Source organism: Oculina patagonica, chromosome 9 (assembly GCF_052425735.1).
Source record: "Oculina patagonica isolate OP01 chromosome 9, crgOcupat, whole genome shotgun sequence".
In the NCBI taxonomy this organism is placed as follows: Eukaryota; Metazoa; Cnidaria; class Anthozoa; order Scleractinia; family Oculinidae; genus Oculina; species Oculina patagonica.
The window spans coordinates 25,477,291-25,496,139 of record NC_135766.1 but is presented as its reverse complement, the minus strand read 5'-3'; the positions used below and the strand labels follow the sequence as shown (position 1 = coordinate 25,496,139).

The 18,849-nt window shown below is 37.7% G+C and overlaps 1 protein-coding gene across 1 annotated transcript; it reads left to right on the top strand.

The window, feature by feature from the left end:
• The first annotated feature begins 659 nt into the window (after window positions 1-659).
• LOC144665930 (uncharacterized) lies at window positions 660-13,487 on the top strand. The gene is made up of 4 exons (XM_078527216.1): window positions 660-765; window positions 6,506-6,806; window positions 9,622-9,896; window positions 11,556-13,487. Exons 1-4 carry the CDS (start codon window positions 675-677, stop codon window positions 11,561-11,563), a joined length of 675 nt encoding a protein of 224 aa, XP_078383342.1. The 5' UTR covers window positions 660-674; the 3' UTR covers window positions 11,564-13,487.
• Window positions 13,488-18,849: the final 5,362 nt, after the last annotated feature.

Sequence of the window (18,849 nt, the reverse complement as noted above, 5' to 3'; positions counted from 1 at the left end):
TCTTTGTGTAATAACCTTAAAGAGGAACGAAACAACCCGGAAGTGCAGAGTTTCTAAATTCTGTATTTTGCAAAACGAGCTCTTCTTAAACCGTCGCGATATTGAACTTTTTTCTTTGCATTTGTTAACACTATTCTTAAATACATCTTAAAGCAATGATGATGATTTGTGAAGATAGATTGTGATCATGAGCCAATAGGTCAGTCTTAAATCGTGGACTGGTTTGTAATATGCAAAGATAATAGACGTGTCTTGCATATTTCGCCCAACACGAGGCCGGAAACAGATAAGATAACTCTGAAAGGAAGTTTGGTCTCAAGGTCAGCTTCAGCTGCACAACTAACATGGCAAACATTATCAAGAATCCCAAAGAGATTATCCTGAACGAAAGCTCGTTTCCGCGTGTCTTCAAAAAATTATTCGTTTAGATGTTCAAAGATATTGTTTTTCATTAGTTGCAGTTTAAACCAAAACTCTGCGAAATCCCTGTGACGTTGCCAAGGCCAAGCTATTTCCCGGTGGGTTTTTGCTCCACTGTCTGAGCTATGTGTCATTCCAATGGATATTATTTCACAATATGTATTATATTTGTGAACGAAAGATGTAACAATGGAGAAATCGGAACCAATCAAAGAGAACAACGAACAAAATCGGAACCAATGAACTGATGACATATGCCTTCACGACAGCAACCACCCGAAAAGCGAGTGGGCGCTGTTTCATTTACGGTGGGAATCACGGCTGGAAAATTCGCTGGTTGGTTCGGTAAGTAATTTGCATTTTTGTAATTGAATTTTTAAGATGAATCTCGCAAGATTTGCAAGTTCTGTTTACCATAGGTTTTAGAGTGTGTTTCATGTCGATCGAATAAAAGGTTTCGAGGCTATTCGTCGAGCTCCAAACCAAAGAAATCGAGAAATAGCGACACCAATCTATCGACCCAGAATGAAAGAAACATACTCAAGTTTCTGCAGCAAAGATCTTAAAGGATATAGCAGCTTCTACGTAATAGAGGTTTACGAAATAGTGAGCCTCTTAAAAAGAGTAAAACAACACTTTTATAAGCGTTCCACGAGCTTTCTCTTCGGAAGATATACCAGCTTTGTATGAGGATAATGAACCCGTTTAAGGGAATAGTGAGGCTTTTAGGAGCGAATGTCAGCAAATTAAATCAAATAACTGACACTCCGACATTGTTTAAAAAATAGAATTCGCTTTCGTTTTGCAAATGGGTAGCCCTTAGTAAGGATAACAACGCTGTGTTTTTTTTCTTAAAATAGTTTTGAAAAATGATATTTTCGATTTACCTCCAGACTCGATTCAGCGAGATTCAGCGACTCCCAGCTCGGGTGAAAATATACCATTTTCATTCGATTCGCCTGTCGAAACTATTGAGCACAGTTCTAAACTTCCGAATTATTATATAACTATTCCTTGTCTAAAGTATGCAAGTATTGGATAAATACAATTTTTAACGATTAAAAAAACAGAGTATTTTTTATCTTACTTTTGTCTCAGTCTCTTCACCTTGCCGTATCAGCTTTAAGTTTTTTTCTTAGCTATATAGTATCTTAACACTTTTACTGATCCAGGACTATCCCAGCATTATTCATTCGTTTATCATTGTAATCTTGCCTATAAATATAATAAAGTTTTTAAAAGCAAAAGTCCGAGCTTGTAGCAGGGGAGCACTCGTTTAAAACAACCGAATAAATAATCCACCGCTCTATTTTTTCATTGAACGTAAAATGAATTTACATGGGTAGCTAATTAAGCAAATGGCACATTTTTGAAGTTTTGCTCAAGAATGTTGTAAGGCAAAGACCATTTTTTGTACTATATACTTACTATCTATAGCAACGCTCTTAAATACCACATTTGCTTTAAATTTCCCCACCCGTGCAAAGCTTGTACGCAGTTACGAATGTGGCCTGAATTCATACTGCCAGTAAATCTGTGGCCAAATTTGCTTTTTTTAACAAAGCGATTGAACACATTTTTAACAAAGTCAACTGACTGCCTGGCTCCGCTTGGACTCTACCACAATTTGCAATTAATTTTGTAAAGGCAAGAGAGAAAAAAATAATAAAGATTGTTTTTGTTGTTGAACGCTTTTGCTACGATAGCAAAAATGTGTGAAATCTTACCTCTGAACAAGTTTGCTCAGGGTATGAAATGTGTCTGAAGTATTTTCAATGAACAGGTCTGCTATGGGTAGCAAATTTGACCAAGCTAATACTATTGAACAAATTTGCTCAGGTTAGGACATGTGGTCTAAGTATCAATATTGAACAAGTTTACCATGCCTTTGATAAAACTCTTAATATTAAATAACTTTTCACAGCGTGGTAAACTGGTCAAATTCTTTGTGCTGAACATGTTTATGCTCAATGTGGCAAATGTGTTTAAACTATATATTGATATCGCTCAATATTGAACATTTTTGCAAGGTGAAAAAATTTGTTCATTAAACATCACAAAATACAATAAGAAAATGGTTTCCATTTCTTTGTCATCAAATAACGGGAAACTGAAGTCGAATTCCAAAGCAACATACTTGTAAGCGAGCACTGTGTTTGAATGTTCTGCTCAAAATGCCACCGCCAAGAAGCCAGCCAAGTGCAGCGCGAAAAACCAATAAGAAACGATTTTTTTTTCTGTTCGTCAAATAACGATCAAGAAATTTGGCCCAGGCAATTACTAAAATTAAGAAAATATGTCCTCTATCTCTGCCGATCAAAATTCAGCAATTTTCCCATCTATGTTATAAATATCGAAAACAACACATTCGTCTATGTGACAGGAAGTCATTTACATCACAATTACAAACAATGGGAATTTATCAATGCGCTTGACCCCCTACGTGCAACTGATAAGTAAATAAAAATTAATTACCGACCTACACAATACTTTTAAAATCCTACAATAACGTGATCTTACCTCCAAAGCTATCAAAACCGGAACAAAACAACTTCCTTGGCGCGGGTGAGAGTAAACATGAACTGTTCACTCCACTTTGCAAAACGAAAAAATGAAGAATAAACCTATAGAAATGAAGATATCGAGTGCCACAACAGTCGTATTTTATAAAGAGAAAAAAACAACAACCCGGAAGTGCAGAGTAAATTCTGTATTTTGTGAAAAGAGCTCTTCCTAAACCGTAGTAATATTGAACTTTTTTCTTTGCATTTGTAAACACTATTCTTAAATAAATCTGAAGCAAAGATGATTTGTGAAAGAGATTGTGAGTCAATAGGTCAGTTTTAAATCGTAGACTGGTCAGTAACATGCAGAGATAATAGACGTGTCTTGTTTCGCCTAGCATGAGTCCGGAAATAGATAAGATAACTCTGAAAGAGAGTTTGGTGTCAAGGTGAGCTTCAGCTGCACAACTAACATGACTAACATGATAAACATAATCAAGAACCCCAACAAGACGATCGTTAAGGAAAGTAACGAGGTGTTAACAGCGAAAAGAAATGCAATATTGTAAAAAACGAAGACCTTTGCTCTCTCGACGGTGCATATCTCACAGGTAACGTCATCTACGAAGCTTCAGTCAGAAAAACATCTGGTAACACAAAGACTTACATTGGAATGACAGATCGTGAATTTAAAACAAGTTTGCTCTCTTTTAGGAACCAAAAGCATCCACATGACTCAGTAAATGAAGTAAAAACCCCGCGCGTAATGTAACCACGTCGATATTTTGTCGTGGACCAATTGCATTTGAAAAGCAAATGTTCCGAACCTTATATCGTCGATCGTCGTAGAAAATCATGTGCTTTCAAGGATTGCGGATTTCGAGGAGATTTCGAGATTATTTCGGTGAGGAAGCCAGTTGTTTTCTAATTTTATTATGAATTTCTTAAAAGCGGTACTTTTGTATATGCCACAGCTTTCGAAGAATGTGTCAGTCTGGTAGAATGAAAGGCTTTCAAAGGTGCTTTCAATCAGCAGTTCGTCGTACTTGCCGCGAGCAAAAAAAAACTTCGCAGCGCTGTTGAGAATCACCGATCCACCGCTTCGGAAAATATAAATTGAGCACCATAAGGCCCATCTGGGGAATATAAAGCCCTTAAAGGGAATGATTCAGATGATTGATCCCCACGTGGGAATTATTAAGCCCCATTTGGGCGGGATTTCAAAGCCTGTTAAGACATTGGAAAAGCTCCATTCAACACAAGCTTATTGGTGAGCTATTTGCTTAGAAACTTTGCCGCCCCTGTAGTGTCAACACCTTTCATTGACCAGACGTCTGCGAAAGCTGTGGCGTGTTTATATGGGCAAAGCTGCACTAGAACTAGTTCACTGCGTGAAAACTGTGTTTACAGTAATATTCTGTACAATAAAATACCAATGTTTTAATTGTTTGTTTATATTTGAAATTTATTATGAAATTATGCAAAATATAACAACAAAATTCCCCTGGCTTAATTAACATTTTTGGTGCCCAAGGCAAATGCACATAATAAAAGCATTATTTCTGTCAAATAATATGATGAGTTTGTTCATTATTTTGTGAAGGCCAATTTATCTGCAACATTTGTTGCCGATAACTCCTTTTATAATATGAACTAACCCCGTCCGTTGGCAACAACTGTTGCATTGCAAATTTGTTTATTAAAATTAGGCAATCTTTCTTCAGGCCTAAATCTAGCCAATAAATTGGTATGTGTGACAGAATGGTAATCCAGTTTTAATTTCACATTTTGAGCAATCTATGACAAAAACCTGACAAGATCAGCCAACTTTTGTTATTGTAAGTTTTTTTTCAAGCGCTTTTAATTATTATGCACCACAGGCTGAGGGGAATCCGCAACCACTCCTACACGTCTGTCTTGACAATGTTATTACTGTAACTGACTCTTCATAATTTTGTCAGTCCCACATCTATTGATCTATTACAAATTTCTCAATAATAGCTTCAAGGACACTCCCTTAACTTAAATAAGCTATTCTGAAATAGGGTATTAAATTTATTTACCTCTTTGTGAACATTAGTCGTAAGAATTGGAAATAGTTTTTGTGTCTAGTGTGAAGTACAGACACAATGCTATTACGCTAATAATTTGGGTAAGTGCTTCATATACGGCAAACTATGACGTCATACTCAACAAGTTCCACTGAGGTTTCTCATACGTGATAATGTACGATTTCTTATGGGATGAAAAAAAAAATTGATTGGTAGATGTACGCTTTCATGGTAACCGCACATTATCACGTCAGCCTCCGGTTCACGTTTTGAGCAAAAGTTTTATACTTGAAAAATAAAAAAATATACGAGTAAGGATTTTGGGTGAATGTAAACCAATTCAAACGAAATTTCACCAGTGAGTGGAGGCATTCTCCCAGTTTACAAAATTCTTTGTCAAAATATTTTGAGTTTTATGAAGAGCGGAAAGAATATACGCCATATCATGTTGCCTGTCGGCCATTTTGCCAAGTAGAAAATAAGGCCAACCATTGTTTTTGCAATTTTTTCCGAAAGTACTCTTTTCCCTGAAACCAAATTAGCAACAGAGTCATAATTTAAATTTTAGGGAAAGTTTTATGGCCATGGGTGTTCAAGACATGACATAAGAGAAATTGTAAAAAAGGTGAAGAACACATGTCGTATACTGTACTTTAGCCTATTTTATGTTAGATTGCATACTTTTCATCATTTAGCAGCTTCCTGCTTTACTTAAAGGGACTGTGTCACAGATTTTAACCAAATTTAGGTGTGGAAAATTACAATCAAATTCGGGCAAATATAAAAATATAATCTCTTGAAACAGTGAAGGAACATTTCAATAACAAAGCAAATACTGGCGCCGTCCTACATCTGCAATCTAGTTCGATTAAAGGAGCAATGTAAATACCATCTTCGTTCATATGATAAACTACTATTGCAGTTGCCCAAGGGAAAAGCAAAGATGACTTTAGGAGACAGATCATTTCAAACATCGGCCCCTGCATTCTGGAACAGTCTGCCCGCAAAAGTTAGAGACCGGATAATTCAATTTTGTTCAATTTTTGTGGACGTTTGCTCTTAACTGCTGTGCGCTTTTTATTGATCTTACACCTGTTTAAACTGTGATAATTACACAGTTGCTCAGGCAAAAACCAAAGACAACTTTAGGAGACAGATATCCTTTAAAACATCTGCCCCTGCATTGTGAAGCAGTCTGCTGCAAGTGTTAGAGACCGGATAATTAATAATACGTTTGCAGTATTAAAAAGTTTCAGCATATAATAGTTCTGACAGGCGAAACTACGGAAAATCGGCGATTTTTACCCCAGCTGGGACTCGATAAATCTCGTTGAATCGTGTCTGGTGGTCGAATCTGAAGGAATCATTTTTGTCGGAGATTCAAAACAATTTGTAGAACAAAAATCTACGTAGCGGTATCCTTCTTTCTAAGGAATAACCATAAAAGAAAATCGAATTTGATCATTCATTCTGCGAAAACATAATGAAGTGTTGATTCACAAACAGCTTGTATTCATTTGGCCTAAACAGGTAGACCAGCAGCAGTAGAAATGAAACTATTGGTGTTCCTGTTCCTTTTTTTCCTCACTGTGGATTCGTGTTGGAGTTCTTATAATTGTGAACGTGCGAACTGGTGGGACAGTTTTCAACGTGCGGGGTGGTCAAGATGTCCGTTCAATAAATACATAGTAGGGTTCTATCGCAGTGCCAACAGCGGCGGCAAAGATTACATTTCTCGACTAGAGGAAGCCAAGTGTTGCACAGCTCCACGACTCAGTCACTACTGCTGGTCAACTTGCCGAAAAATTTATTTTTGGTCAACGTTTGATAGGTAAGCAACAATCGATCTCCGTTGATATTGTATTAAAATGATCACGATCGGCTGTGATTACAGCACCCTTAGAAAATACGATTTCCCCAGTATAATTTTTTCATTCGAAGGCGAGCTAGGCTTTTATTTAAATACATTAATACAAGGTTTCCATGGGAAAGGTAGGTTTTTAATGTGCAACCGATTTTTCCCTGCAAAAAATTACCAAGGTAAATTGATCCGGTGGGGTGACTAAGAACCCAAGTTACATCCTGTAGGGTCGTCCAGTCTCCCCATGTAAGCTTACCAATGAAACCTACAGTTGAGCCTTTACTTTCGGAAACTTCTATATAATAGTCAAGGGGCCTTTCTATTACGGACAGTTCACCTGGTCTGAAAGACACAAAATCTCATAGAAACTCTATCACTGTAATTGCCCCCGCAGTATATAGTATATTATATACAGGAAAAATTTCGATTTGACCAAAATAGGCGCGCAAATAGTATCGGGGATTGTGCAGAATGCCGACAAAAAGCCCGCAAGTGGGTATTGGGAGGTGTGATAAATGCCTGTAAGGTGATTGGTCAATATGACGCAAAATGAACGAATCAGCGAAACCCATTAGCGAAAACACGTGCGCACTCGATAACAACGCTTCAACGATTTCTTGCTTGGAGTAAAGATATTTTGAGGTTTTATTCGAGGCCTATTCATTTCACAATGTCAAAAAGCCAAAAGCAATGCAATCATTGAAAAGAGTTCGCGATAATTAACTCGCAGAGAAGTTAGAAAATCCACATTTCTTCTTGTGAGTGGTGCTGTCATTTCACAAAGCCCCGAAGACGAAATTTGTATCTTCAAATTTGTCCGCGATTTACGATAAGCAAGCCTTAGTCCAGTACCGCGATTTACCAAGCGCAAACTACTTGAACGGAGAAAAGGTTTGATCAGTCTACCTCCGGACGAGATTTACAAGATGATATGCGGCATCACGAAAGGAAATTCGAAAGAGATCTCGAGATAATTATTTAAGACTCGCGGCACGCCAAACCGGACACGAGAAGCGAAAGACTTTTAGAAAGTCCAGCATTTGCATTGACAAAGGTGAGAAATTCTTTTGGTATCCTTTCCTTTTTAAAAGTTGATCGTTCTCATAAAGACGAAGACGAAATTTGTCTAGGAACGCGCACGAACATATCTTCAAACTTGACCTCGATTTCCGATAAGAAAGCCCTTGTCCAAAACCGCGATTTAACAAGCGCAAACTACTTGAACAAAAAAGTCTTGATCAGTCCACCTCCGGACGAGATTTACAAGATGATATGCGGCGTCAAGAAAAGAAATTCAAAAGAGATCTCGAGATGCATTGTGATTATTTAAAACTCGCGACAGGCGTTTGCATTGACAGAGGTTAGAAATTCTTTCGGCATCCTTTCCTTTTTAAAGGTTGATCATTCTCATGTAATTCTTCATGCTTGGGCTCTCAGCCCAAATATATAGAAAACAATTGGGCCGGCTCAAGTGGTAATTTTAAAACGTTTTGCTGTTTCTAAAGTTTATCCTCGCTGAGATCTAGACTTGCCACAGTGAAGCGAGTTCGAGCCCGCAAAGCGGCCCAGTGAGCGACGAAGTCGCGAAAACGATTGACGCAAGTTGCGATAGGTCGACCTTCGTCCCGGCGTGTCATATTAATAAATAATAATAATATAATAAAAGATTTATATAGCGCCATATCCATGGCTCATGGCGCTTTACAGTAAAAATATTATTAAAAAGTGAAATTTACTTAAAAAATTTACATCAGCGATAAAAGGAAATACTAGCAAATAAAATAGATGAGCTGGTTAAAATGGAAATAAAAACTAAGAATCATGAAAATCTTTAAATGAAAAACTAACTCATTAACTAACTTAACTAATTAACTAAGTGACTAACTAACTGTCTAACTGAACTAAAGCCTAGCTTGCGTCTAGCTGAGATCACTCACCACAGCAAAACATGACAAAATGATGTCAAGATGCTGCTGTCGCGTTCTTGTAATTAAATTTACCGTATCATAAATCAATCCTAATTTTTGCTTAATTTCGTGTTGTTTTGTTTATTCACTTGACTTAAACTAAAACGTATGTCCTCTTTCCATCTTTATGAAGAAAAGTCCAGAAACCATTAGAAAACACAAGCCAACAGGGAGCGTTTTCTTAATAAACATCCCAAACAGAAAATTAATTTCCAATCAAATGTAGAAAAAGATGAACAGAAAAGAAAAACTGATTAACACCGGGGGCAACCTAGTGTCAACTATTTCTAGTGTAAAACGAAAAACGCACATGCAGTGCTTGATCAACCAATAAACGTCATTTTGTCGGGCGCGCTGATTGCGTCTGGATGGTCGGTGAAGATGGCTTCTATTTGTCGTCTTGGTCTTTTTGGTTGTATTGAACTTGAGCAGACCACTTGGGTTTATCACCGATTTCATAAATGTCGGACGCGCGGAAAAGAACTGGTACTTAAGCATGAAAACGAAGCGTCCGTTTTACAGCTAGAACAAACAACTTTCTTGTTACAAGGGGAAAGTTAAAATTATGTGAGTTCTGAAGCTCCCTTCCGTTGAATGGGGAATTAGATCGTTTTCTAGGTTGATTTTGAGATTACCGAGTTCAAAATAAATTTGTGACCTAATATCCTTTTTTTTATTTCGGGTTGTAAGCTAAAAGTTGTCAAACTGTATGCGGCGGTGCTGTACACGTAACACGATATCCAGCGAGTTCAAAGGACTACTGAGTTATATTGATCTTATATTTATCACGTGATTAATTTTATTCGTTTCCTTTGAAGAAACGGGAGTCAAGTCAAGTGTCCAGAAGGTTATTTTTTTCGAGAATTGTATCGCACCAGTGGTAACTATCTCTCGAACATAGAGGAAGCAAGGTGCTGCCAACCAGGGGGACTACCGAGCGAAGCCTCTTGTAAATGGAAAAGTATAGGGACATCATTTGATAGCGCTGGTCTCAGTGAGTGTGATTATGGATATTACATGGCAGGATTTCAAAGGGGAAATTGTAACGAACTCTACTGCTTGGAGAAGCTTTGGTGCTGTAAAATGCATGGAAGTAAGTTCTAATTTCAATCGTTTATTCCTACTCATCCTCAGCATGTATGGCTCAAATTGATTCTTGCCTAACCAGAATTTAAAGCAATAATGAATCTGAAATGACAGTCTCCGAGACTTAGCAAAATACAGTAATTAATAATAATTATGATAATAATAATAATAAAACTTTTTTTAAACTCGAATTTAGAGTAGCTTGACAAGCTAATATTTAACAAAAAATAAAAATTACTATTTACATATTTAAAATTGACTTATATTAACTAATAATAAAAATTGTCATTTACATGCTTCAGGAATTGGCTTTGCAGATGTGCCTTTTAAAGTCAGATAAGTTATATAGCCTTATAAAATTAGGTAGAGAATTCCATTCTTTTGTTGCCAGATAAGTAAAGTAGTGGAGACCAAAAGTTGTAGTTCTAGGTTTGGGCATTTCCAGTATATAGTTTCCACGCAGGTTGTATGAAGTAGAACGGAACGAGAACATGTTTCTCATATAGGCTGGATAGTCATTGAAAAATAGACTTTTGTACAAGATAGTATGGAATTTACTGATGCGTTGATCATGAAGTTGGAGACAGTTGATCCTATCTAGCATCACATTATAAGGCGATTCAAAATCACTTAAAATGAATCTCAGAATCCTTAATCCCAAATTTTTAAGCGTTTAAGGCATAACTTAAAATAATGTTTACCTATATCTATTTACTAGTGACTTATGTGGATGTGCTAACAACCAATCTCGTTTTCTCGTTTACATAAACAACTATACATATTGTACTCAGTTCTTTTCTAAAGAAAATTCACACATACCATTCATTCAACATCCGTGGTTTCAGTAGAGGAAAAAATTCACTGTCAGAAACCTTTGTGTCGTATTTGGATAAAGGACATGCATTCACGAAGTCTTTGAATTTATGAGTGTTTAGAGTATAGCCGCTATATGTGCAATGGAATTTGAGCGGGCCTAATTTTTTTTAATACTTTATTTATTATTATTTTTTTCTTTATTTTTTTTGTTAAACACGGTTTCAGTTCGCCCTATCCTTCACGCAAGCCGCTTAATTACAGAACGGGTAATACACATTTATCTGTTTTTTCGACTTAACCATCGCGCAAAACGCTTTCAGAAAGAGTAATGCACGGTTGTACTTTCCAATCTTGGACATATCCTTCAAGCAATTGTTATGTAAATTCATGAACTGCGTTACTGCGGTAGACGGTATATCTATCTCTTTCATTTTGCATATTTAGAAAATTTATGTTTGCATATTTATGTTTCGAGGGCGAAGTGGTACCGTCCACTCGAGACCACAGTCCTTACGCTTTGTGGTAGACAGTCAAATTAACGAGGTATCATGAGCAACCGCTATCGCGGCACGCAGTCACAGTTTGAATTTGTAATGAGCGGGCTTTGTTTTGTTTGTTATACACGCTTTTAGAACGAGAAATATTAACAGATCTATTCAACTTATTCGTCGCGCAACACGCTCTCAGAGCGAGTAATACACATCTACTTTTCAATCTTCAACATACTGAACATATCGGCTACGAACAATTGCTATGTAAATTCGAAGTGTGTGACTGCGGTAGACGGTATATTTATATATCTCTTTTATCTTGTCACGCTTATTAACCCAAATATTTCTTTATTCAACAGATTATTGAAGCAACTGACCGCCGAACGGCACTGAGACGAAGAAGTTCTGAGTATGATAAGCAATAAACAACGCATCTTTTAGAGCAGTTTTCAATTGAGTGTCGTAAAACCAAAACCAAAGTAATCACTCGGGCCAATCACAAACGACACAGACAATCTAGTGAACCAATCAAAACTTGAAGCAAATACATGTAGCCTACACGAAGCGCGGGAAAACGTGCGCGAGCGAGTCACGATTGGTTTTGGTTTTACTTCTGATTGGCTAAGAAAGTGGCGCGAGAGTTTTAAACCAATCACTAAGCGTAGCAATGCAAAACCAATGCAAATGCGAATTACTTTCGACACTCAAGTGAAAACTGCTCTATTTCTCTACCTTTGTATCGGTTTCGTTCTTGTCTTAGTTAATAAATATTAGCAGCGTTGGTGATGAAATTGCTTCACATAAAGGCATTCACGGTTATATTGGTGTACCAGTACACTTGGACAAATTCAAAAGTCTCTACGAATTCGGAGAAATACTATTTTACAAGCAAGGGGAATACAATAAAAGCTGATAAACTCTGGACGTTTGGAAATCTAATTAAGATCTAATAAGACCGCGCGCGTTCGATGACCTAATCTAAATGAGCTTTGTCTGTTATTTTCGACAAGAATTTATACTAAATGCATGCTGCGAAGAGGAAATTCAAATCAAGACTTTTTTATCTTTAATTCAGTGTACAATTTGAATCGCATTTAACTGAGAGCCGCATAAACAAGCTTTATTGAAATGGCCGCCATATTAAAATGAAAACTGTTGCCATGATAATATGTCACATGAGCTCAAACTTGGGGATTTTAATATTGGCTAATGGTTTGTTTTGGACGTGGTTATCAAATCTGATAACTGTGCCGGGCTGAAGGAGGAAGCAAGACAAAAATGTTTTTTTTTTTTGGAGGAAAGTGACATACAATCAGAGCGATAACTTTCTTAAAGTTCTACACAGGAAGCTCCGTTATTAGATGGTTCGCTATTCGCTATTCGGGTTTTCCAGACACCCCAAGAGCAGAAAAAATCGAGAAACATTTGTAACAGTTGTAGGAAAATGAAATACATCCATTAAAGATGAATTCCAGTCCGTACTGCGCAATCTCGGCTGCAATGTTTATGTGAGCCCACACGAAGGGAATGTTTACAAGCAAAACTAAAAATTCCGCGACAAACTTACCTTTTTCTTCATTATTAACGCCAGATATCCTTGCAGAACAAATAATAACGAGTAGAAGAACCTTGACGCTATTTCAAACCGACGTTTTAGCTCATCGGAACTTCTTGAACGAAACGAACTGTAATGGCGGACTAAAAAACGTCATGTATGCTGTCACCGAAGTGTAACGTTTCAACGAATTCAAAACAAAAACGTAAACAAACCCCGAGTCTGCGCAGTACGGACTGGAAATCATCTTTAAGTAATCAATAACAGGCCAATGAAAGAATGTATACATACAGGTCTAAAGAAAATTATTCTCGATTGGTTTAAAAATTAAGCGTTATTGTTAAATGCTCGTGCTCTTGAAGTTTTTGTTTTCGTGTTTCGGATGTTTTTGAATTATTGAATCAATGTTTGTTAAACTATTGGGTAATCTAGTTTGCAACGCAAATATATGTATTTTAAATTGTTTCAGTTTTGGAAGTAAAAATGAATTAAATAATGAGGTAGCTACAATTGTAATATGATTTGGGGAGGAAGCAAGCTAATAACAGTGTTAAATGGCAATTTAATAAATAATTATAGTGTTGTACATCGCTTAATAAATTATTATAATAAATTGTAACAATGTTTAAAAGTTAGGTTGCAATTGAAGTTTTGATTTTTTACCATGAACCAGACCAAGACTAGGTTATAATTAAGTTTGTCCAGCAAGGGATAATAAAATTTATATTGAACTTGAGTTTGCTTACAAGTGTGAGTTTTAAACGTTTCCATGTGATCGCAGATGATCGCAATAAATCGCAGACGATCACAAAATCGCAGACATAAGTCGGGCGATCGCAACGATCGCAGAGCGAACTGTTTCCATATGATCGCATAAGACACAGAATCGACGATCTTTTGTCGCCCGTATATTGTTGGCTCAGCGGTAATGCTCAAAGTGCATAATTTTACGCACGTATGAAACAACATGGCGGATGCGGACGGGGAGCTTTTGCTGCAGGGCAATAATTTCTTGCTGTTAGCGCTACGAAAAAGGCAAATGGAAGCCGAAAAGCGAAGAAGACATCGGTTTTCGGCTCGAAGCTTTACTGTCCTGCGAAATCGCGCGGAATATCGCTTGATAATTAGCCGATGATGCCGTGGTTAAAATCAGACAATATTGTCAATATTCCGCAAGATTTAACAGGATAATTTTTTATATTATTCAACAAATAATTAATACTTTACAGCTAAAATACTGTGGTTATGCAGCGCTTTGCAAGACTTCGAACAAATCTTTGGCAACCTATGTATACACTTGACTGAAGAATCGTTGACCCAAAAAAACCATAAACGAAGAACGATGCGACCCGAATGCTTGTATTGACTAAGCTTACCAAGGCTGTCTACTCAGGATTCCATTGGGCCATATCCTTCATGGTTAATGCTTTTGACGTGGTCAACGTTTCTTCAATTAAATGTATATCGCAAGTTATAACCGACCCATTAATTTTTGCGCGCGCTCATTGGACAAAACGCATCACGTGGTACACGGACGACGAGTATCAGCGATTATAACCCACCCATTAATTTTTGCGCGCGCTCATTGGACAAAATGCATCACGTGGTACAAAATCGGACGACAGGTATCAGCGAATATACCCCGTCCGATTTGATATCCGTCGCCCGATTTTGTAGGCAGGCACAAAACAAAGGAATGAAGTCACCTTATTTAATTCTGACTTTTAATGAAATCAGAGAGTTAAAAATCACGTAAACCAATCAACTTACATTTGTTTCAACCACAGTTACGTCAGTTTTATTACTTAGGTTTTGTTTTTTTCCTATAAATTTACTGGCGCTGAAACGCGTTGTAGAAATAAGTCGGAGGGTTATAAAATAAATAAACCCCTTTCTGGCTTGCTGGTGTATTGGAGGATAATGCCCTTGGCTGAAAGATTGTCCTCAAAATTTCACAGTTCCCTCGAAGCTTCGCTTCTCGGCCAACTGTTCATTTTTCGACAATCTTTCAGCCTCGGGCATTATCCTCCAATATACCAGCCGCCTGAAGGGGTTTATTTACTAAATATACCCCGTCCGATTTGATATCTGTCACCCGATTTTGTAGGCAAGCACAAAACAAACGAATGAAGTCACCTTATTCAATTCTAACTTTTAATTAAATCACAGAGTTAAAAAATCACGTAAACCAATCAACTTACATTTGTTACGCCGGGTTTATTTCGTAGCTTTTTTCTATAAATTTACTGGCGATAAAGCGCGTTGTAGAAATTAATCGAAGGGTTATAAAAATAACCCCTTTCTGGCTTACTGGTATATTTGAGGATAATGCCCTTGGCTGAAAGGTTGTCCTCAAAATTTCACAGTTGCCCTCGAAGCTTCGCTTCTCGGCCAACTGTTCATTTTTCGACAATCTCTCAGCCTCGGACATTATCTTCCAATTTACCAGCCGCCCGAAGGGGTTTATTTAAAACTTGGCCTCAGAGACCCGGCGTTTATTTGAAGCCGGCGTTTGATCGGGGTCCGGCGTTTATTTATGAAGTAAAATTTTCAATCATTTTTAAGTTAAGGCTAAAACAACTGATTAACAATCGTTGGAGGGATCCTAGCGATTTTAGCGACAGCGAGCACTACAACAAAAGAAAGAGAGTGCGTCAGTCATAACAAAAAGAGCATGCCAGAACATTGACTAACATTGCTATATTTTCAATTTTGTGTTGTTGTACGTCATAAACCGCAGTTAATATTACGCCAGAGTTGTTCGTAAAGCATTTATTAAAATTACAAAAACCGTATACCATATAGTACGTGTCATAGCAGTGCTTTTCTAGCGAATATCTTCACTTATTGGATCGACGCAAATAAACGCCGGGACCCCGAATAAACGGGGGGCGTTTATTTAAAACTTGGCCTCAGGGACCCGGCGTTTATTTGAAGCCGGCGCTTAATCGAGGTCCGGCGTTTATTCGAGAAAATACGGTATAGGCATCGTAACAGTTTATTGAACAATAATGCACAACAATACCCGCTGTTCATACTTTCTTTGCGTGCAAATGGTTTACACTTTATCACTTTATTGTCCCAATAAAGCCCGGCCCCAATGGACACCAGCCTCGTTGCTGAATGGGCTACCTAGGTAAAATAAAGTTCCTTTCCTTACCTATTACCTTACTTTATTGGCGCGCCTTCTATTTAGGTAAATTAGCCACTGGATAGTCCTGAGGCAAATGGTAAACTTTCCATTAGGAGAATGTTAATTTTCAGATTTTTTCTTCATTTTTTACTTGGTGTGCTATAATTTTCGGATCAATTTAGGTTTCTGGGAAACTGCTCACCTACCCCTCCCCAAACCTAACATTTTTCCCAAAGCGATAAGTAAGGGTTAATGTTAGGTTTGGGGAGGGGGTAGGTGAGCAGTTTCCCAGAAACCTAAATTGATCCTACTTTTCAATTTTTGCCACTTTAAAGTAGCTCAGTTCGGCTGCTGACCACTTTTTTTTTTAAAAGGAATAGTTTACAAATGAGGTTTTCCGTTCCAAACGATTGAAACGGAAACAAGTAGACGTGTAGTCATGGAGATGTACAGTGATGTTTCAGCACAGCAATGTACATGTACAGTCATGTTCCTGTACAGTACCGTATTTTCTCGATTAAACGCCGGACCCCGATTTAACGCCGGCCTCGTTTAAACGCCGGGACAAAACTGCTAATTTTTAAATAAACGCCGAGGGCGTTTGATCGAGGTCCCGGCGTTTGTTCGAGGCCTAGGCGTTGCCAAATATGAACTCAAAACTTTGTATACGTACAACTGAATTGACTTGTTGCCATGTTGTTTCTTTATTGTTTTGATTTTGTTTGTCACAAATCTTGATTGTAACGTGCCGTATGCAACACTGTAGCTCTTGGTAACAATCACCCTCGGAGACCCAGGAGCAGTTTGTTGGGGGCGGGATGAAGGGGAAAAGCCTTTACAAACTGACCTTAGATATCGGAGGATGGGTTAAGAAAATGACAGAATTAGTTTTACTTCGTTAATAAACGCTGGGTCCCGATTAAACACTGGCTTCAAACAAGCGTCGGGTCCACCAGGCCAAGTTTGAAATAAACGCCGGGGGCGTTTCATTGAGAAAATACGGTAATATACATATACAATTATGGGGGAGCACGGATTAATGGTGCAGTGGTGAGAGCAATCGCTGCATGTATGAAGTATCTAGCACTGGAAAAGAATTTATGGCGTGTTGACTCTTCTGATTCGCGCGTATTTTTCATCTGGATAGATAGTTTTCACGTGACGTCATCAAGTACTAAAATCCAAAACTAACGAGACCCTAAAGGCTAATTAAAAACTTAAAAATAAAATCTGCTTCTCAGCTCAATTGCAACCTCCGTTTGGTTACCAACACATTTTGAATTTCAGCGATAGCGGTGCGTGACATAAGTTCACGATCATGTTTGTCCTAAAATGCACATTCGTCTTGTGATTTTTGGCCATTTGAGAAGTTAAAGTAGCAGGCCTAGGAAAGTGGTAATGTAAATGTTTGTTTGTCCAGTACAGATAATCAGTAGCCTAGATAGCCAGTGTGAGTTCCAGATGTTTACGCCATTTTCCGCCGCCATTGGTACACCAATATGGTGTTTCCAAGAAGGCAAGGAAGAAGGCAAGTAGCCTGATATAGCTCGCTACGCGGAACACTTTTTTAGTGGAGATTATATATAGCCACAACAAGTTAAACGAAAACAGGAAATCCTGCCAAGTTATTCCTTTATGATTTCGCAATGGACACAACAGCAGTCACGACACGAGGTCAAGAAGATTATTTTTAATCATTAATCCACGCGGAACACTTTTTTAGTGAAGATTATATATAGCCACAACAAGTTAAACGAAAACAGGAAATCCTGTCAAGTTATTCCTTTATGATTTCACAGTAGACACAAAAGCAGTCACGACACGAGGTCAAGAGGGTTTATGTTTTAATCATTAATCCGGTATTACTTTGATTTTTCAATTGAAGTTTCAGTCTTCAACTGCAATTAAGTACTTACCATACTTTGCAACGACGAAACAAAACGTTATGAAGAATAAACAGGTAGAATGAAGATATCGAGTACCATAACAGTCGCAGTTCTTAGTGGATAACCTTAAGAGGAGTTAAACAACCCGGAAGTGCAGAGTTTCTAAATTCCGTATCTTGCGAAACGAGCTCTTCCTAAACAGTGACGATAATGAACTTTTTTCTTTGCATCTGTAGAAGCTATTTTTAAATAAATCTAAGGCAATGATGATTTGTGAAGATAGATTGTGAGTCAATAGGTCAGTTTTAAATGGTGGACTGGTTAGTAACATGGAAAGATAATAGACGTGTCTTGTTTCGCTCAGCACGAGGCCGGAAACAGATAAGATAACTCTGAAAGAAAGAGTATCAAGGTCAGCTTCAGCTGCACAGCAAACATGCATCGTGTCTAGCTGATGTAAGTTTTATAGTTTTCTAAGATTTAATTAGCTATCGGTATTTCGTTTCAAGATATCGATCACCCGTTTTCCATTCCTTGGTCATCAAATAAAGGCAAATTGAAGTCAAATTTCGAAGCGACATACTTGTGAGCGAGCGTCGTGTTTAAAAAGTTGTTTGCTTAAAATTCCGCCGTCAAAAGCCAGCCAAGTGCAGCGTGCTCGGCCAATTAGAAACGCGTATTGTTTTCTGTTCTTCCATTCAGGATCAAGTAATTTTGCCCCCTTAGCCGATCAGTATTTTGCCCTCTATGTTACAAATACCTAAAACAACACAGTCGTCTATGTGACAGGAAGTCAATTACATCACAATTACAAACAAAGGGATTTATCAATGCCCTTGACCTCCTACGTCCAACTGATAAAGAACAGTGTTGAAAACAGAAAGCACCAACATGGCTCGTAAACCCACACGCAGGATTTACCTGAAGGAACTGGGTGTTTATTGACTTTACCACTCCTACAGAAAAAGTAACATTAACTTACACAATACTAAACGATGTTATTCATACAGCAACGTGATCTTACCTCTTAAGTTATCTAACAGAACAAAACAACTTTCTAGACGGTGAGAGTAAAGTGA